General features: G+C 27.5%; 1 protein-coding gene across 3 annotated transcripts in view; it reads left to right on the top strand.

Annotated features, from left to right (window-relative positions):
• Window positions 1–22,621, top strand: part of LOC136981754 (deoxyribonuclease TATDN1-like) — a 63,554-nt gene that overhangs the window by 26,004 nt on the left and 14,929 nt on the right. For 2 of the 3 annotated variants that reach the window (XM_067278124.1, XM_067278123.1), the window contains exons 2-8: window positions 3,082–3,198; window positions 11,574–11,668; window positions 16,220–16,283; window positions 17,156–17,302; window positions 18,492–18,534; window positions 19,447–19,573; window positions 21,542–21,618. In XM_067278124.1, the coding sequence (XP_067134225.1) occupies window positions 3,144–3,198; window positions 11,574–11,668; window positions 16,220–16,283; window positions 17,156–17,302; window positions 18,492–18,534; window positions 19,447–19,573; window positions 21,542–21,618 (608 nt within the window). In that variant the 5' untranslated portion in view covers window positions 3,082–3,143. Of the gene's footprint in view, window positions 1–2,820; window positions 2,865–3,081; window positions 3,199–11,573; window positions 11,669–16,219; window positions 16,284–17,155; window positions 17,303–18,491; window positions 18,535–19,446; window positions 19,574–21,541; window positions 21,619–22,621 lie in introns of all 3 variants that reach the window. The other variant, XM_067278125.1, reaches the window with a different exon arrangement.

The raw sequence follows: 22,621 nt of genomic DNA, 5'->3' as shown, positions 1-22,621 counted from the left end.
AGAAATTTAAAAGTAGTAATAAAAGTTAATTGTATATATTATAATATATTGTATTATAAACAATTCTAAAAAATATTTTTATTGTAAAATATATTTAATAAGTTAACAAATTTCTTTTAACAAATTATAGAATGTATGTATTCTACATAGCCTTTGCATTATGTATAAAACGTTAAATGATAAGAAAATATAGATCTAATTTGCTATCTATAGAATTTTTGTACACATTGGAAATGTATATTATATTTAATTTATAATCACCTAAAAAACCTAAAATTTTTTTTTTAAAGAATGGTGGAGCATTTTTTGAAATTTGTAAAAAATTTGCATCGTATGGCATCGACATAGAAATGCTTGCATGATCGTTTTTTAGAGGAATTGTGGAGCATTTTTTAAAATTTGTGAAAAAATTTGTAAATAGCACAAGATTAGTGTTTCGGTTGAAGCTTTATTTGTTTGGAGTTTCTACGGAAGCTATTTGAATGGTTTGAATTTTCGGTTGGCACGTGTATCGCGGAAATAGGAGTTTGATAGTTCGAAAATCGTTTTAAGAAGACAAGAAAGCTTGAGAAAGGACACAGTGAGGTGTCCGAAAACGTTTGCTGAGGGACTTTGAGTAGACTGTCACCGGTAAAAGGTTTTTGGATGACTTAGTTATATTTAATTTAATAAGTTAACAGATTTAGATTCAAAAAGGCATTAAATACATAGTCAAAAAAAAAAAAAAAACCTTTCTCTAGTACCAAATTACTCTGTATTTAATTATTAATAGTAATGGTAAAGTAGTTGACTTAAATCCAGTAATCATTTGATTTCATTAGTTTTGTTACAAGTATAACAATACATCAACCACTGCCGTAAATCGTTGGGCTATAATTTGGAATAAATAATTATAAATCGTAAACGAATTTGGCACTAGAGGGAGGCGTTAGGTGACATCTTGCATTAAAATTAATAATTATAATATTTAATTAAATAATTTAGATTAAACTGGAAGAAAAGAATCGACCTGAAGTGGGACTCAAACCTGCAACTTTCGCTTACCATGTGAATGTGTTACCAGTCACTGGACCTTTGGTCTGATCTCCTCTTCCAGTATATTTAAGGTTAAGCTATAGCCATCATTGGCTATTGCAATGCCTACTATAGCCTTTACGATTTACAGCAGTGGTTGGTGCATTGTTGCTTTGCGTTGGGTATTAGGGTTGTTTATTGTTACAAATGTTTTTATAATTCTTACTTTGCAATCCAATTGACAAATCAGAAATAGAGATCTATTTCTGATCTAAATAAGCATTAAATAATAATTAAAAAGAAACGGAAAATAAGTATTTCCATTATAAAATTCTCGTTAATTCTAAATTCAAGGGTTGAAGTAATCATGGCTTTGAATTATTGAGTTTCAGATTATCTGAGATTTACATATTTTTGTAGAATATGCAAATGCCATGTATTTGATGTAATTTATTAAGGAAATGGAGTATGGCTACATATACAGAATGCTGTTTTTGTTAATTAATAATGAATAATAATAATATAAATAAACTATGGGTAAACAGCACATGTCCATAAGAACCTCACAGGTTGCCAGATAGGTTTTATAAAAAAGTAAGCAGAATCCCTCAAAATGTAGTCCAAATTATTTTTAAAGTGGCTCAAAAAGTAGTAAGTTGTCCAAATGTAGTAGCCTATAGCCCTATAAATATATCAATCTGTTAGTTGTAGCCCAATATTGCAGTCCTGAAACCCAGCTGTGTTTTATGAAATAAGAGAAAAAAAGGATAGTCCATGGGTAATGTGGCACCTGAAAATGTGTTACTGTAAAAGCAAAGCTATATTGACCACATTACAGTTGTTGTTGGTGTATTGTTGTCTTATCACATGGAGCTACTTCAATCTAAATGAATGAGTTAACATATGCATATCACAGTTCAGACAGAATTTTCATTTTGAATTTTGAAGTAGCCATATTTTGAACTAACTGAATTCCTTAATATGTTAGTCTCTATATTCCTGGCTGGAACAAAAGTATGGTTACAAACTAACAGGATTTTAAACTATCTGAGTTCGAACTAATGAGGATTTCCTGTAGTATACAAGCTTGTAATGTTTGTCATAGCTAAAATGGAAACCTGTATCAAATGTAGCTTGAATAATGCAATGCATATGATCAGTTCTCTAGAATTAATACATAATAATAATTATTCAAGTTCTTTTAAATCTAGCCTTTCTTGTTTGCTGTCAGTTTGCTACAGTTTTAAGTCATTCATTAATTGAACCTCTAATCATATTCTTTCTAGTCTATTAACTTTTCTGCCAGTTGAGTATCAGACTTTCTTGTCATGTTTTTTTTTCTAAGAGAACTTTGTATAATTTCAGTTCAATTACTAGTAGTTCTGCTTCTTAAATTAGTTCAATCTCTAAAATATTTCTAATTGCAAGAAATATAAAGTTAAGCTTACAAGCAAACAAATAATCGATTTCCTATGCTTTTCAACTCTCCTCTCTATTGGTTTAGGCAAAATGCCGATATGCAGAAATGGCCTTTATATCTTCTTATTTAAAATTGAGATTAAGTAAACTTTCATTTCATTAGATTTATGTTGAAGAAAATATAACTCTTAGTCATAACTAAGAGTAAGTCAGATGAAAATAATAATTGGCAAAATTTTCTATATAAACTTTAATGAAAATTAAAGATTTTATTATTATTTTTTTTTTAATAATTATTATAATTTGAATATATTTTGAATATTTCACTGTTGATTGTAGTCATGAATTATATTTAAAATGGAACATTTATTTACTTTTATATAATAGAAAAAGAAGTAACTTGCATAATTAGGAATACTGATTATTAACTGGTTAGTATGTTAAATGTTAAATTTATTTGAAGTGTTTAAAAAAAATTCACAAATTCAGTTTCTAATATTTAAAAATGAATAAATATTTTACTCTTTTAGTAAACATTTCAAAAGATTTTAAGCTTGTGTAGTAAACTGATTACCATAAGATATACTGTAAAAATAAAATTCAATAATAATTAAAATTATAATTGTATTGTATGAAATTCTATTGTAGGTGCTGTTTCAAATTTCAATTTATCCAGTAATTTTGTGTGATTGATATTATAAGAATTAACTATGGCCCTTGCAGCTGTTAGAAGAAAATTTATTGACATCGGAGCAAACTTGACAGGTGAGTTTATTATAAGATATAAAAAACAAGATTTTTTTATTTTATATAATATGTTTGAAAAAATTGCACTTTTTTGAATATCAAAGTGAAATAGTAATGTATTAAAAAATATATATTTTTTTAAAGTTTAATGATGAATTTTTCATTAATGGAAAGATTAAAAGTGTGCATTAATAAAAAAAAAGTAAATTTAATAAATTGTCTTTGGAACATTGCTTATTTTCATTAATTTTGAAAGCATGGTTTTTATTCTTGTTTGAGAGAGAATTAGTGTTTTTAAATTAATTTACATTTTAGAAGCTTAAAAGATTATTCTTTTAAATTTAATTACACATGATTTTTTGGATTACATAGATATGATTACTTATTGTCATCTAGGAGAGTTTTATATTTTCTCAGTCTTATAAATTGATGGTCTGTAGTTTATCAAGCTTCTATGTGAATAATTAGATTGTAAATTTTAGATAAAGGCATTATAAATCTTATTCAAGAATTAGCATTTTTAACCATCTTTTAATTTCAACACAAAATATAAACAATAAACTGCAGATGACATCCCAAAATAGGAAGGAGAAGAGTCTAGAACAATGGTGGGCAAACTTTTTTAATGGGGGGCCACAAAGTTTAAGAAATTCTAGAGGAGGGCCAGAATTATAGAAAAAATGCATTTTGTGTTAAAGCTTTTAATCATAATATTATAAAAACATTACAGCATTACACACAAATGTTACAAATTACCTTTTACCTTAAATATTAATTAATTTAACTTTTATTCAAAGGCCCTGCCATGGTGGGAGTGTGAGACATATGGAATTGTTTTTGATTTTCCATAATATTTTCGAAAGCAGGTTCCAGCTGTGACGAAGCAACTTTCAGCAGTGCGAAAAGGTGTTTATCAGTCAATCGGTTTCTGATTGAGTTTTTCCGCAATTTCATTGTCGAAAAAGTCTGTTCGGACACATATGACGACGCAAACATCGCCATAATTTTCTGGGCGTGAGCAATCATCTTTGAGAATTCAGCTTTCCGCAGTGCTCTATAAAAAATCTAGTTTTGTGGAATTCAAGAACAATTGCTTTAAATGGGTACTGCACTGCATTTCAATAATTTCCAACTGCAATTCTGCAGATACATTTTCCGGATCTACATTAAACAGCATCGAGAAAACATCTAGCGATGATTGAATGTTCTTAAAATCTTGAAACCTAGTTTCAAATTCTGTGTGAAGTTTTTTCAACGCCTGACTGAATTCTTTTAGTTTGTTCTCACTCACTGGTGACATGGATTTTAAACGCAGAAAGTGAGTTAAATCGTTCTTCGCCATGCAGTTATAAAACAGAAAAAGCTGAGTTTTAAATGATTTCAGACAACCCCAAGTCTCATCTATAAATTGGTTCTTTCCTTGCAATTTTTTATTTAATTTGTTATAGTGTTCGAGCAAATCGGTAAAAAATGCAAAATCGGTACGCCAATCTTTGTCTTCGAAGATTTGGAAATCAGACCATTTGTCTGTTTTATTCTTTAAGAAATCTTGTATTTCCTCTTTTAAATTCTAAACCCGTTCAAATGCATATCCACAACTTAACCATATTACTTTCGTGTGGTAAAGAAGGTCAGAATAATCTGCGTTGACTTCAATCAGAAATTCTTGGAATTGTCAGTGTACCAAGCCCTGAGATCGAATCGTATTATTTAGTTTTAAAACCACATTAAGTACATGGGTAATATCTATTGCAGCTTTACAAAGGACGTCCTGGTGAATTATACAATGTAAAAATACAACATCGTGATTAGGATTCTGGTTCCAAAAAATACCTGAAAATCCCGCGTTTTTTCCAACCATATTTGGGGCTCCATCTGTAGTTATATTGCATAATTTTGAAATAGGCGCATTTAAATTTTGAAGACCTTCGGAAAATTCGTTATAAATTATTTGCCCCGTCGTTTTTCCTTTTATCGATTGCAAACAAGCTAGCTCTTCAGTAATATTAAATTCGTCGTCAACGCCTCTAATGAAGATTAATAATTGAGCAGTGTCACTTCTATCCGTACTTTCATCCATCGTCACGGAAAAATATTTAAAGTTTTCTATACGCTGCCTAAATTGAGTCGACAAGTTTGATGCAATGGCATCAATTTGCATTGTTACTGTTTTTCGCGATAAGCTGACAGACTCAAACTCTTTAATTTTTTCTGGACATAACATTTTACTCATACTCACCATACAATCTTTTACAAATTCTCCTTCCGAGTATGGTTTGTTATTTTTAGCTATTTTATAAGCCACAACATATCCAGCCAGTGTAGAAGCCTTTTGAGCAGTGTTTTGCTTTATAAACACATTCCGTTGAGCAGATATTGTTTTTTTTTAGGTTTTCCGCATTTACCTTTTTTTCTGGTCATTCATCAAAGCATATTTGGTTTTTGAATGTTTGGTGTTGAAATGATGAGCAAGCTTAAAATCTTTAAATATCGCCACTGCTTCATTACAAATAAGACATACTGGCTTACCGTTGTATTCCGTAAAAAAGTATTTCCAAGCCCACTCTTCTTTAAACAGACGACACTCGGAATCGACTTTTCATTTTTTATACGCCATTATCCCAAAAGCGGAGATTTTTAAAAAACGATTATGAATGTAAAGCGTTACGCGAACAAGCAAGAACAAGAGACAAAATTAACGTAAAACGTGCGGCTCGATCAGTGACAGCTGGCGAGTGGCGAGTGGCGACTGAGTTCACTCGCCCCTGCTGCCCGTGCTTCTCATTTCACCACGCTTTGCGCCCCGTATTACGCAACACTTGAACTACGCAGCTAGTTTAGCTTCACCTATAGGTTATGCATCTATTATTCTACTAAGTAGAATCTACTTTATACTTCTCGACCGTCAAAACATAATTATAGCGGGCCATATACTATCCACGTCGATGGACCCTTGGCGGGCCGAATTAAATACTTTCGCGGGCCGGAACTCCGGCCCGCGGGCCGTACTTTGCCCATCACTGGTCTAGAACTAATTTTAAAATAGAAAAAAGCTATAATGTTGATTGTAGAAAGAAAATAATAATCATTCTTTTGACAGAACTCTTTAAGCTCTTAATATATTTGCCTCTATTATATGAGAATAATTTTTGTATTTTTGTTATAAATTTCTTACTTTTGTCATTAATTGAAGATATCAAACACAAATATAATGTGAATTGATTTCAACAAATTTTAACACTTTCTGACATTATGAATGATGTAAAAACTATTATTATGTTCTAGATACATAACAACTTTTTCTTTAGCTTACTCTCATAGACTATGTAATACTAATTAAATTGTTTTAGAAATAATATAATAGTATTTTCTTACATTGATTTTAGTGCAGTTTTAAAATATTCTGATTATTAGTTACAAAACAACTACTCTTCTAACCTGTTACCAGTGTGTATTCCCTCTTCATCAAACTCGTAACTCAAAAAAATAGGTCTTTACAAATGTTTTCAAATCACAAACGTCGGTTCTTTCTCAGGTAATACAAATTTCATTGGAACTGCTGTTTGAATCACTTCAAATTCGTCGACCGGTAACAGGTTAGAAGAGTAGTTGTTACTATTTTCCAGTGTTGAGATGGATATTTGTACATTAAAAAAATTTTATTAAGCAAATTTAATTAGTGAACATCCAACTCGTTACTTTACATCATAATTAAATGAATATAATCAAGACTGTTAGTTGGGGAAACCTAATTATTTTTTATTACTGTAATGTTATTGACCTGTTACAACTTATCACTGTTTACTCATTGAATTTAATTTAATCTGACCATGGAGCAATGTGCTAAATATGTCCTTTGGTATGTAAACTTTGAGAATATTGTTCCTATATCACAGCATGTACTAGTACAAGAACTATTATTTTCAAGTAGCATCAAACGATGTATTGACATGTGTGGCAGAGATTGTCAACTTCAAGGGCAACTGTCAGAGACTTTTCCTCAGGTTCCACCAATGCAATGGAAACATATGCTTCTTTGTCATTATCATATTTGTAATTACCACGACATGACTTCATAATTGTTCCCATTTCTTCAAATCTACAATACAACCACATTACGCACTCATACTTAGGCATTTTCTGAAATCTTGTACTTGACTCAAAAGTCTTGTTTAATAGCCATCACATACTCAAAATTTGCATACCAAAGGACAGACTTACTGCATTGTTCCATGGTTAGTGCCATTTCACTTTTGTCATGTGACAAAATTACTCATTAAAATTCCCATCTTTTCTTGCCATTGTGGCAGAACTTGTAGTTCATACAACTAGTATGTTTATTATACACAGCTTTCAGATTATCCCCATTCAATTGGATCATCTTGTATAATACAGTCAAACCTGTTTTTGTGCGGTCTTTTTCTGTGCGATTTTTATTTGTGCGATTTTTTTTTTTTGTGCCGTATATGAAAATTTCAATCAAATTCAAACATAATTGACTCCTGTAAAATTTTTAAAAACTCTATTGGTTGTTTTCTATGACATCAGCAGGTTTTTTCACTTTTTATTCAGAAAAATTTTTTTCTCATACATTTATTTCAGTCCCCTCTTATTTTAATAGCATAAAAACCATAAATATTATGTTATATTTGAACAGATGCCATAAGTTAGCTCCCCTCCAGCTTTAGACTGCAGGTGTGAAATTTCATGCCTTGTTAAATGAAATAACACTTCCTGCAGCTATATTTATCAAATAAAATCATTATTTAATGATTATTTTTAACTTTTTAATGTTAGATTGGTATTTAAGTGGAAATAATTAATTAATATAAAAATTAAAATTCTTAGAGGATTTTTTTCCCCATTAAGTGTTGCAGAAAAAGGCCCAAGGAGTTAAAAAAGCAATTCCTAGTTGTTTTGTATGGTTTCGAGTTATTTTCTACGTGAGACTTTTTTTATGAGGTCCCTATTCACTGCATAAAAAAATATATATTTTTAATTGTGTTGCGAAAACTATTTTTTATAGCCACTCGTGAAGTTTCGCACAATTTTTTTTTATGCATTTTCTTTTATGCGGTCCCTATCCCCCGCACAAAAACAGGTTTGACTGTATTTGTAAAAGTTAGTATTTGTAAAAAAATTTTTGTGAATTTTTGTTTTGTTTATAAGAACTTCAAATGTCTTTGAAATAAGATGGTATTTAAATCTTTTAAAATCTTGTTCTGTTTAATTGATGAAGCCTTCAATATGTATAAATGAAAAATACTTTAAATAAATTTAGAGTTCCTATGTACCTTGAAAGTCAAGGATTTTTAATAGTGTTTGGAAAAAGTCATGGAAAGTCAGGAAATTTATCAAAAATTGTTAAAATCTCAGGGAATTTGTCTTCTTGGCTCCCTTGTTAATTTTTTTTTTTTTTGCTGACAATATGCTTGACTTAGTGTAGCCATCTGCAGGCAACAAGAAATAATATGGTGCAAGATAATTTATGAAAAGAGGTGCAGAATATTTTCAGAACCCAAAATTTCTCCCAAGAATACATATAACTTTCCTAAATTTACAAAGTACAAAAAATGATATATAATACAATTTAAATTAAAATTATTTATCATTTTTCATTTTAATAACTTTGATTGCATAAAAAAACAATTTTTGATTTATTTTTCAGTTTATATATATTTTATAAAGTTCAGGAAATTTATTAAGAGATAAATTTAATAAATTTATAGTTTTATACATGAATTATACAGGATTTGTTAATGAATAATAAATAAATAATTGCTTTTTTCTTCTTTTCAAAGCCATGTAGATTTATGGTTATGGATTAATAACAAAATAAACTACTATAATTTAATAAAACATTTTATATTTAGTTTTAATAATGAGGCAATTATAAAAAAATAACTAATTAAAAAGCTAGAGAAGCAATAACATATGTGCATAGTAAGTCAAATGTTGTTTTTGTTTGTCTTTATGCCATACTGTAAGGGATGTAAAGGCTTCATTAAAAGTCATGAAAAATTCTTTATATACCCACCACATTCATTTGCCAGTATAAGTCTTTTATAAAATCACCAAAGTCATGTGTATATATATACATGCCTCACCTTTAGTTCTCTCCCAACTTCTATATGCCAATAGTATGTATAATTTTAGTCTGATTATGAAAGATGAATTTTTCAAAACATTTTTGATGAGTGGTTTGTCAGTCTCATTGATGATTAAGGTAACAGCTTAACTGCCTACCTCTAGCCAAATTACTTAATTCTTCAATAATTAATTAGCCATACTGTAGCTCAATAAGAATCTGGCTATTTGTTTGAATAATTAAATTATCAGGTTGTTTGTACATGTTATTAAATCTGGATTATGGATTATATAGGAACTATAACTGTGCTAATTATTAAATAATCCGGATTTAAGCTTTAGCTAATTAAAATATTAGACATATGTATACAGTGGGTGATTGGTTAACAAACATAATCTGTTTCAAGACTCTGTTTCGTTATCCGAATTGTTTGTTACCGATTATCGATTTACCATAGGTTTTTATGGGAATTTTAATTAATTTGTTCTGGAGACCCCAAAAAATAAAAAATATATACTTTCTTACTATGTTTATTTGTATATAATAATAAAAATACATATATACACAGTCTTGCATTTTTATTAGTCATGTTTTTTCCATTTGTGGGGGTTAAAGAATCTGTCTAATTCAATTGCTTTTCTCTCTTCTTCAGGATTTTTCGGAAGTAATTAATAGCATTGTAATTGTAGAGACCGCCAAGCCTATTAACCTCATCTTGGTTTGGATGCCATTCTAAGACCATTGACCATTGTTCTGACATCCTCCCATTTCTCCAAAAGATCTTTAATAGCAGATATTGTCATTAATCCTCTTTTTCAGAAGAAAACATATCTCGTCGAGTTTTTTGGTGTTCTTCATTCAAGAGTTCTTGGCATTCTTCTGTTGTCAGATCCGTTTCAGATTTTATTATGAGCTCTTCAATATTCTTTATTTCTCAGATGTGATTTTTGTTACTTCTTAAGCTGCTTGAGTCTTCTTGATTATACTGTATCTTTCATAGATAAAATTAAACTGTGGCTTACTGTAGACCTGTTAGAGCCATACTGCCCAGCAACATCAGACATCTGCCCACTCTCTACTTTCGCTATTATACTCTCACCTTTCGAAAGTAAAAACCTACGCAAAACTTAACAAGTTTTGCGCAAAACTTAACCTGACAGTCTCGCGAGTACTATAAAAGAATTGTTTCTGTCCGAAAAATAAAAGGTTGGAATTACAAGGGAGAGTTTTAAAGTTTGGAGGAATACTATCCAATCAGTATATATCTGGTTGAGTGTCGATGTCAACGTTTCCCATGCTCTGAAAAGTTTCAAATTGTTGCCTAAAGACAAGGGAAGACCAATCGGTATTCATTATTTTACGTTGCTGCTTCTTGCATTTGTTCTGTGAGGTGTTCATTATCCGAACATGTGTTCCTTGTCTGAACATAAAAATCTTTCGTGAAAGTGTTCGTTATCTGATTCGTTCGTTAACCAATTACCCACTGTATATATATATATAATTTTTCAAAATGAAATTGATATTATTGTTATCAAAAGAAGTAAACAGATTCTCTAATTTTTGAAGACAAATTCGCCCAAAATAGGGATCACCATTTATTACTTTCTAGACGATACATTTCCGGTGACTGACCTTCCTTTCTAGGCTAATAGCTGCCAAAAAGTTAAAAAAGTCATTTAAAAAACACAAAAAATTATCAATTAAAAACACAAAGATTTTCTAAAATCAGAACTGGTGTTATACGAACGTCTTTCTTGTTACCATCTGTACCTTCTCGGGGGTGTTTCTGCTTTTTATCCACAGGGAAATGAGCGCTGGAGAATGTAGATTAAGAAGATTTCCCCTGGTGACGATATTTTACAGTCATAATTTGGTGGCTAGTAGGCTAGAAAGAAAGGTCGGTCGCCGGAAATGTATCGTCTAGAATGCAAAAGTAATAAACGATGATCCCTATTTTGGGCGAATTTGTCTTCAAAAATTAAAAAATAAAAAGAACTATCGGACGAAGAAATTACAAGTAAACAGATTATTATTATATTGGTTTTATATTGAAATATTATGTTAATATTGATATTGACTGATGTATCTTGTAAATTACATGTTTAAAAGGGAAAATTTAATATGCTTTGTATAAAATATTAAAATAATATAAGAACAAGAAATTATGTAATTGAATGAAAAACTACAATACATAAGCAATCACTTTTTATTTTATTTGCAAAATAAATATAAATAAATTATAAAATGGATGAATTTCTTAAAGATATGTTGTTATAAAAAAATTTAAATGGGTTTTTTCTAATAGATCCTATGTTCCGAGGAATTTACAATGGTTCAAGAAAACATATGGATGATTTGCATGAAGTATTGAAGAGAGGTGTTGCAAATGGCCTTGAAAAAGTACTTATTTAATTATTCAGTTTATTAAACATTGTTTTAAGTAACAGTTATTAAACAAAAATATAGGTAAAAAATGCTTATATGTATAGTATGTGTGTAACTTTTTGTGTGTGTGTGTGTGTAGTGTTAAGTGTGTATATGTGTAATAGTAAGTCTTTACGTGCAGTTGCAACAATTGAATGTACTAGCACAGGTAGAACAAGCTACCTAACATAAGCTTAAATTGAAGTCTAATGACAAAAATGACAAATTGGTTTGGAGGAGAAACATATCAATGAACAGGAAGTGATGTGTGTTCACAAAAATCAAGTTTTGAGGAATGCTTTGATGGATTATAACCTACATAAGTAAAGAAACTTGCCAAAAAGCAGTGACTTGATGATTAGGAATGTAGAAGATTGGATTGCTTATATTTTCAAAGATGGAGTGTTTCACATCGAAAAGTGAATTAGTGACTCATAGTTTGCAATGTTGCTTGGGTAGAGTAATCTTCAAAAGTTCATTTGTGGTAGATGAATGTTGTAAGGACTGCAAAAAATTGTAATAAATGAAGAAAAAAGTACTTTTTAGAAAATTCTCAAACAACATCTCAAAAGTAATTTAAGTCTGTTGGAGTTGCAATTATAACTTATCACTCATAACCTATATGATTTTTAGTGTCTAGGTGTCCCAGTCTTAATGTTATTATAAGATGAATACTCAAAAATTGACAGCCCAGTATTACAGAAAATGACTCATATACTTATGAGAGCAGGAAGAGTTGATGTGAAATCAATTGATGTATTCACAAGCTGATGAATTCTTCTCATTAAAAATCTACATGATACCAACTAGAGAAATAACCATACCAAAAATAGTTGGACATATCTAATTATTAGTGGTGTGGAAAGAAATGAAAATAAATAAGAGACTGAAAGGTGATTTTTGTTTGTTTAGCGAAATTTGTTCATACTATGAAATATAAAAAGCAGAAATTTTTCAACACATGGAACTGGCAGAGCAATTTGCTCAATGGGAAAATTTATCAGAAATGTCATCAAATATTATATATTATTCACTATACGTTTTTCATTTCATGGCAATTAGCTATGAACTAATGTGAAGTGAATACATAATTTCCTTTAATAATTGTTTAAAATTTTTTCACTTTAAAATGAATAACACATAAGGAAAAAGAGTGTAGAGTTCTATCTTGAGGAAACCGTGTTTTGTATTTTCTTTTCTTTTCTTTTCTTTCGAAGACACAATGTAGTGACGTAAACTTAAACACTGGGCGAATTTTTCATCCTTTTTATTCGGTTGGAACGCTTTTTATTACATAGCGCGTTAAAATTCGCCCAGTGTTTAAGTTTACGTCACTACATTGTGTCTTCGAAAGAAAAGAAAAAAAAAAAAAAAACAAAAGAGAGAGAGAGTGTAGAGTACTAAAAATGTGAAGTATAAGTGGAAAGTCATGTAAATGAAAAATATATAATGGAATGGAAAAATTATTGTGCAAAAAATATTTAATGTATAATTGCAAAAAACGTACAACTGAGAACTGTGTTAATGGGGTTTCATTGTATATAGCTTGTACTAGAATGGATCTGGGCTTTAGGTCCTATGTAGAGCATGAATCAACTGCTAAAAATTTTCAGTAAGTTATTTGGTAAGAACTCTATTTGTACATTAGATCTATTGATAAATATACACCTATTCCTTACTTAACAACTGCTCACTTAATGACTTTTTGCTATAATGGGTTTTGAAAAGTTATACCACTTTCTGGGCAATGATTCCATGATTCCAAAAGTCCTAATACAAAAAAAAAACCTGGAATCATTGCCCAAAAATTGGTATAACTTTTCAAAGGTCATAGAATAAATTAGTGAATATTTACTAATTTATTCTAAAACAGGCAATGTGCATATGGATTAAATACACACTTTGAAAGTATAGAATTTGTCTTTAAAAATTCCTTTATTGGCTAAATAAAGTAAAATTTGAGTGCTATAATGATGAGCTTGAAATTAATTAAAAAATAAAGAAGAAAATGATGCAGAAAGAAGAGAGAATGAGAAAAGTTGTAATAATTAAACAAAAGATTAAAACGTTATCACTCCACAAACAATGAATTTTTTTAATGAAAAAATACTATCTTTAATTTGTCCTAAATATTAGAGAATTTAATGAAGTGACTGATGCAAAAAGTAAAGATTTTGGTTCTTGTAAGAGAGGCAGGATTTTAGAAAATTGAGATGACATTGATGAATTTTTGCAAACCTTGATGAAGATAGGTGAACTTGAATACAAATCTGAATTCTCTGATGGTAAAGAAGAAAAAGCAAAGAAAACTATGGACACTGCTAAGATGAAATAAATTATGGGCAAGAAACATCGTCCATAATTTTATTGATAAGTATAGATCCAAACATGCTCTTGCACAAGTTTTGTCTCCAAGAAGATATATGTATAGTAGGATGGCTGAGAAGTTAAGGTGTAAACCTATTTCTTTGGGGAATTTAAGTATAAATCTGGCAAGTCAAAAAAACCCAGGAATTTTATGGGGTGGTCTGTTTAAAAGATGTCCAATCCCATTCCTTACCATTCAACCACCCCATTGTATACCTAGTCAAACTCAGTGGGTCTGATTAAAAGGATTACTTAGAGCCCACAGGACAGTAAAAGTAAAAAAAAAAAACCCAATGTATGAATGCAAACTGTGAGAAAGGAAACAAAGTTTTATGTTGAATTTCTTCAACTCAGAAATATTTCCAATTTAAAAAAGAGTTAACACCACTTGGTAGTCTAAAATGATATAATAAACACTTCAATCAAAAGCCTTAAACTGTATTCCAATGAGGCTTCAATTTGAATTAAAACTTCACTTGAATACTATGTAAGGCTTTTGATTTAAAGTGTTTATTTTCAATTTTTTGGGTATATCAAAACCTTTCATATCTGAAATTTTTAGTGTGAAAGTATCAAGAAAAACAAAATTATAATCAAGTATATCAGATTTAGACGTGGAATCAGAAGGTAATTAGATCACTTGACTCTACAGAACTTTCTAGAGAATGATTTCCTTGATCTCTTTTATCATCAATCATTACTTATCATATCATATATCAAATCATCTTATCATGTTTTAGTGAATACCAAAAAATTCTTCATTATATTATATCTTTTGTTCAAACTGTATTTATTTACATTCAGATTGTTATTTATTACTATCAATTGATTTATTTATCAATCTGAAAATTGGTTGGTTATCTTTGAGATTGAATGGTCAGTTTGCATTATAATTTTTCCCATTGACATTAACAGGATTTGCATGTTTATTTAACAATGTTATGCTTTGCAACAGAGTTTTCAGGAACAAATTAGTCATTAAGTGAGGAATAGCTGTATTCAAACTAATATCAACATCTTCAATAAAATGTTAATATTTTTTTTCCTTTCTTGCGTAGACACAATGCAGTGACAGTTGATTTAAAACACTGGGCAAATTTTCATCCTTTATTTGGATGGTTCGGTTTCAGCCGAATAAAGGATGAAAATTTGCCCAGTGTTTTAAATCAACTGTCACTGCATTGTGTCTACTCAAGAAAGTAAACATAAAACACGGTTTCCTCAAGATAAAATGTTAATAGTTTATGTAGCATAGTATCACAATAAAACTGGTACATATAATATATAACAGTAATTAATAAATAACTATGGTCCTTCTGGCCTTATTGTTATGATTTTAGATTTATCACACACTTTTCCAATTTTTATTCATTAATACATGATGTCTCAGAATGCATTTCAGTTTATTCAACAGCCCTCTTTATATGTATATTGTATTTTCATTTATTAGATTCTTTTATATGTTTTTAATTATAATACCATGTTGTCAAGATGTATGTATATAACCCAGCTGAAGATGGCTGTTGAATAAGTTGAAATGCATTCCAGGACATCATGCATTAATGAATAAAAATTGGAAAGGTGTATGATGATTCTGTAATCATAATAATAAGGCCAGCAAACTCGTAATTATTTATTACTAATTAATAGACAATAACAGATTAGAATCTTATATTCTTCAATTTGTATTAATGATACAATTAAATGATTTGGAGGATTATTTATTTTTATCACTAATACAAATAAATAGCAAATGGCACTACCAGCTTCTAAACTATGGATCAGTTGCATTGTTGACATTGTTATATACTTTATGTTAAACAAGTTGACCGAACATAAGCTCTAGTTGGAAATACCTATGGAAACCTGCTGAAATTACAGTAAGCAGAATGCTTTCCCACTCATTTTCTATTGTGATAAAGATTTGCATTTTATGACCATGGTATGAGTTGACTCCTTGTTTTGGAGAGTTATTTTATATGCCAAACTTATACCTTTAGTAATTTATACAGGTGACTTTAGATTACAGATCAGTTAAAATATTTGTAATATATACTAAATAAATTAAATCAAGTTTTTTTCTTTCTTCTGTTACAGGAATATTTGCAAATGTGGTGTTTATTTTAACTATTATTATTATAATTGTTATTTTTTTTTAAGATTATTGTAACTGGTGGCAGTTTAGAAGATAGCAGATCAGCCTTAGAATTAGCAAAAACTTGTGGTATGTAATTTCATTTCACTGTTTATATTAAATTGCAACAGAATTTTTTAAACTTATGTTTATTATAAATAAACACAGGTTTTATGTTTATTATAAATAGTTGTTATATACAGTATTCTAGTCATAATTAATTATTGTTAATTTTTGTAACTGTTTTATTTAAATTAATATGAAATTCTGAATTGGTATAATTTCATAGACGTTAATAGTATATTATTTACTTATTAAAATGAATATTTTTTAGTGAAAAAGGGATTTGTTATTTGCTTTATTTTGTAACTTACATTTAAAAATGTAAAGAAATTTAAATAAATAGGATTATTTAAAACAATCAAACTATTAAAATTCTCTAACAAAGTTTCAAATCACATTATATGAATACATCTTTTTCAAAAACTCAGTATAAGAAATGAAAGAAATGCAGTTACTTATAAAAAAATATTAGCAAATGAGCTATGCATTGCTTGGGCAAAAAATAACAATAGCAAAGATTAAGATTATTAGATTATTTTGTATTTTCAACCCTTCTACTATATTATATTATAGTATTTGATTTATATTTACAAAGGTTATCTTACGTAAAAGTTTATCATGCCGAGTGCCCAATCTAACATTTAAAAAATTTTTAAAAATGTGTTTATTCATCTAATGAAGAATTTTTTAAATGTATTAAATTGGGCACTTGGTGTGATAAACCCTTACATAAGATGACCTTTATAGTTATATAGCTGATCTTACCCATTTTCATCAGGTGCAAGAATTATGTATGCTATATAAATTCTACAGTAAATATTGTGATAATTTTTATATAAGGTTGATGTTTAATGTTTAATAATTTATAACTCTGATAATTATATTTAATTTGCATGTAGATATGTTATACTCTACTGTGGGATGTCATCCAACTAGATGTTTGGAATTTGAAGCTTGTGGTGATCCTGGAGGTTATTTACAGCAACTTAAACTATTGGCATTAGAAAATAGACATAAAGTTGTTGCTGTTGGAGAATGTGGATTAGGTATTTATTTTTATAAATATCATAAACTATAAAATGATAAATTTTATAATAAAAAATTATGCTAAATTAAAATAATTATCATCATTAGATAACAGTTATTTTAATTTAGCATAATTAGTTTACTGTTTAAATTAACATAATTTTTGCCATAGACTTCTGATAATCTGAACAAAATGGGAGTAATAACTGCTTAGATTAATGAAAATGTTAGGTAATATGGAAGTGAAGACAAAATAAATTGTAGAGTTAATTGAAGTGCTGTATAAATATGAAATAAAATTTTTATTACAGATTTACTTTCTTACTTTTTTATCTAGCTGAACCCATTGCTATTTTTAACCTTTTATTTTAGAATTACTTTTTTTACTTCCTATGTTTTTTAAATGATAAAATTATATTAAAAGCAAATACAAGTATTCCATCTGAGAAAATAGAATATGATCACAATACAAGTATAATATACTATATTAAAATAAAATTACTAGTGCAGACAAATATATAATGCTATGTTCACAGAAGTATGTGATGAACTGATGAACAGAACAGTAATGGAGTGGCAAAGTAGTATACAATCATCACAACCCAACATTATGAATAGCATATCATAATGGTGAATAACTGGAAATTGGATAATTAAGAGTCTGTTGTGTTCCATCTGTTTGTCTTTAGAGCATAATTCTGATTCAAAATAATTGTCAATGATAGTTTGAAAAATTTATATGCAACTATTTTCCAGGATTTTTATATTCAATTTCATAACATTATAAATTTTAATTTTCTAGTTGAAAGATTATAAGTATCATTTGTATATGTTATTATATATACAAATGATACTTATAATCTTTCAATTAGATATATATAAATTATATATCTAATTGAATATATAAATGTGTATATATTATATATATATATATATAACTATTAATTACAGAGATAAATAAACATGCAATAGCATTTTAGAATCAAAATTAAATATTTTGTAGAAATAATACAAATCATCCAAAAAAGTAATTGGATATTCTCACTGTATACTAGAGGCATAATTCAGAAGACAGAAATCATTTTAAGTAGATTAGCACAATTATTAATTACAGAAAATTTATAAATAAAATATTTTTAACTTCATAAAATTAAATGTTTTTTATGCCTTCAATAAAATTTTGTTAAATATAAAATTTATTTAATTTAGACTATGACCGAATGGAATTTTGTCCTAAAGAAACCCAGCTGCGGTGAGTATCTATTCTGTATTTCTGTATTTATCATAAAAATGTAAGTAATAGAATCTTAACTACAATACTTAAAGTTTTTAATTTTTTTTACTGTTTTTTTATTATAAAAAAAGTATTCTTAACATCTTAATAAGTAAGTACAGGTATTTGAATATTACTATATTTAAAAACAATAAATTGATGACAACAAACAGTATGATTAGAAACAAAATATATTACAAATCTGGTAAATTATATTATACTCCAAAATAATTTTCAGTTTTTCCTATTGACTTTATTAATGGTAAGAAGAATTTTATACCATATTGATATAGCTGTGACATTTATTGTTAACTATAATACTTAGATAATTATATTAATTTCTTTCCATGTGTATAACTGCATATTAGCAGTTATGTACCAATACATGTCCATGTAAATATAGATGATACTATAAATCATAAAATTACTACATAAAGTGAACTGTTTGCATGTAGATCTCATTTGTCTTAGTTAAATTGCTGTTTTTTTTTTCTTTCAGATTGCATAAAGCTTTACTTTGAATTAGAATGTAAATATTTATTTTAAAGACACTATATGAAATTGTTGTCAGAACATTTTTATGTATAATTTATTTACAATATTGTAGGATGAGAAAAAGCATTGTTTTATTCAGATGGCATAATTATTTAAATACCTGTCCTCATATGAACAATATAAAATTATATTAAGAAAAAATATTTTCTAAATTTATGCATGAAAATTAAGATAGGATGTTTTAAGACAAGATTTCACATAAAATTTAACATCTAAAATTTTAGAATGTTATGTGTATATTTAGAAGAAATTAAATTTGATATGAAAGACATATTTTCAATAAAATATAATAATTTACAAAATAATTTTTGTGATGTTTTTACATTTTTCATTTAGCTATTTTGAATGCCAATTTGATATTGCTGAAGCTACACATTTGCCAATGTTTTTACATTGTCGTCATGCATCTGCAGATTTAGTAACTGTTATTCGTCGCAATAGAGATAGATTTCCTGTTGGAGTAGTAAGTATTATTTTCTTATGCTAGATTTTTTTACAATATTTACAATGAACTTCAAAATTAATTTTATATGTAAAAGGAATCAGGAAAGAAATCTGATAAAATGACTAAATTGATTTCTGGTCACAGAATAAGGGTTTTGAAATTGATTCTGTTTAGTTATAGCAATGCTGGAGTAAAACTTTGGAAACAAGCATCTATGAGTAATCTTTTTCTGACATGTTATCTTGGGAGGTATTCTGATTGGCAAGTTTGCATTAGCATTCCAAGCAAGAACTGTATCTAAATAACAGCCTGTACATTGTCACATTAATTATAAGGAGATACTAGCTGAAATTAGATATTTCTATTAAAGATTTTAGAGATATTGCATTAGTGCTCAGTATAAGATATACAATTCACATGGAAAGAACTGATATTTGATTTGATTTATAGTGAAGCTCACAGAAATGCCAGATAGGTAAAACAAATTTATCAGCAACACTGTCCATGGAAACAACTGACACATCAAAGAAAAGAGTACACCAATAAATATTACACAATGTCAATTGTGCATGGATGGGTAACATTTGGAGTAACTCTTAAGATAATATACAATAAAAAAATAAAGATGACTGAAATCTGTTCATCTTTCCATTAAATTGTCATAGATAAACTACATGTTAGTTTTGCTTATAAAACAATGTTTACCATGCTTGATACAGAATATATCAGAAAGGAAAACTTACTTAGAGATACACAATAAGATTTAATCAAGTATTTCATTATCTCAAAATTCTTATTCTGTAACAAATAATTCATTCTCATCTTCTCAGTTTTGTTTTATACACTGTGCATGTTATTTAGAATGTAAAATTTATTTTATAGTCTTCTTTCTTTCTAATTCATAAATATTGTTTAAGACAATGATATTTATAATATTTACTTTAATAGAAAATGAATTATTTTATACTATAATTTAACAATCTGTTTAATTTACTTAATCAAACAAGAACTTTAAAAATTGATGGTATATGACAAAATCTTATATGTAGTGTTATGAGAAAAATCTTTATTAAATAACAGATCCTTATCTGTTATATAGATTATTTATATTAATTCTATATGTAATTATTGATCACATAAAAATTGACAAGAATTTACTAATATGAAGTTATATACTAAATTTTTATGATACAAAATAAATAATCAAAGTTATTCAAATGTTATTAAGCAGAGAGTAAATTTTTCTAAATTATTTTAATAGAAATTGTTAAATAACTGTAGAATATTTCCAATCACTATTGAATGATTTTGAATGAAAGCTTTTAGATATAAATTTGGTAAATGTCACATTTAGATTTTCATGTATATTTAATAGCACACTCTTAATAATGAATAATATTCAAATAATACTTCTATTACACTAATTTTTAATTTTAATATTATCAAAAGTCATAATTTCTTGGACATTTTTCTTAAATTTACTAATAACAAAATTTCCTATTATATTAATCTTTGCATCTGTATTTATAGAATTTATTTAAAATTGTCAAATACTTAAAAGTTAATTTCCAAACTATTCTTAAGAGATTTTCTAACTATTTTTCTTAATTTTAATAATTTTAAGTATATATGCAGTTTTTCTAAAATATTTGTAGCAAAATTTTAAGTTATTAAAGTTTTTTAATGATATTATTTTCTTAACTGAATATTTAAATATCGTTATTCAGTTAAATAAATGTTTACTAACCAGATATCATTGGAGGTGTTGGATGATTCATTAAGTATAAATGTTTACATTTTATCAATGAAAAATATTTAATGATTATGTTAACAATTATTAAATATTTAGGAATGTGAACTTCTTAATAATATTATAGTAATCTAAAAATAATATTCTTAATATATTTTTAACAGAATTACTCTTCATTTGTATATAATAATATGTAAATGAAGATAAAAAATATACTGGATTTAAATTTATTTCAGGTGCATTCTTTTGATGGCACCAAGGAAGATGCCAAAGCAATACTAGATCTTGGTTTATATATTGGTATAAATGGGTGGTATGTATTTTAAGTGATTTTTGTTTGTACTATTTTCTAATTGTTTGAAACTAATGTGTTTAAAAAAGTTTGCTCTATAGAATGCAATGTCTGACTGTTCAGAATACTTAATAATTATACTTTCTCGTACAATAATAGAATAATATATCCTATTGTGCCAATATGTTCACATAAGAGGAATTTTATTTTACATTTTTAAAATACAAGAATAAGTTTAAGGGAATTATAAACATTACAACTATTTTATATGAAATCAGTTTAAGAGCTAATATAAAATTCAAACTGAGATTATATTCTTATATAATAACTGATGCAAGTTTGGAAATATTTATTGTATGCTTTATATAACTCTTACTAAAAATTTAATTTTAGCAATTCTTTATCAAGTCATTGCATTTTTAGTATATCATTATTGAAATACAGCTCATCATTTGATATTATTGTTAAAAATTCTAAAAATTAATAAATTGCTGTCATTATACTTTATATTATTTGTTCAGATTAAAAATGTTGAAAATTGTGCTGAAAAATTTAAACAATAATTTTTGTCAAATCATTTTTAGATATATATAATTTGAAGAAAAAAATAATATATTATAGAGAAGCGAGTCCTTCATAAGGTACTGAATGAATATATAAATTTAAAATGTGTTTTATATCTTGATAAATTTTCTTTTTAACAAAAATATCAAATTTAAATAAACTTTATCCAGTGATTTAATAATTCTGAAATTTTCGTAATAAGTAAACAAAAACTTACATTAAATGCTTATAATATGTGAAAGAAGAAAATAATTATGACTATTTCATAGAAATGACATTTAAGTTGAAGAGTATTATAAATTTTAGAGATTTAAAGAAGAGAACATTTAAATACATGTTATTGATAAATATGAAATCATAGTATAATAATTATGGAAATTTGCATCTTTTACTTTAATCACCAATAAAAATATTTTACTCCTATTTCTAATCTAAACTTGAAATTTTGTATATTATTATT

This window comes from Centruroides vittatus, unplaced genomic scaffold, assembly GCF_030686945.1.
Source record: "Centruroides vittatus isolate TY-2023 unplaced genomic scaffold, ASM3068694v2 contig_790, whole genome shotgun sequence".
Taxonomy (NCBI): Eukaryota; Metazoa; Arthropoda; class Arachnida; order Scorpiones; family Buthidae; genus Centruroides; species Centruroides vittatus.
Note: the sequence above shows the minus strand (reverse complement) of the source record. Positions and strands in the feature narration are given on the sequence as shown.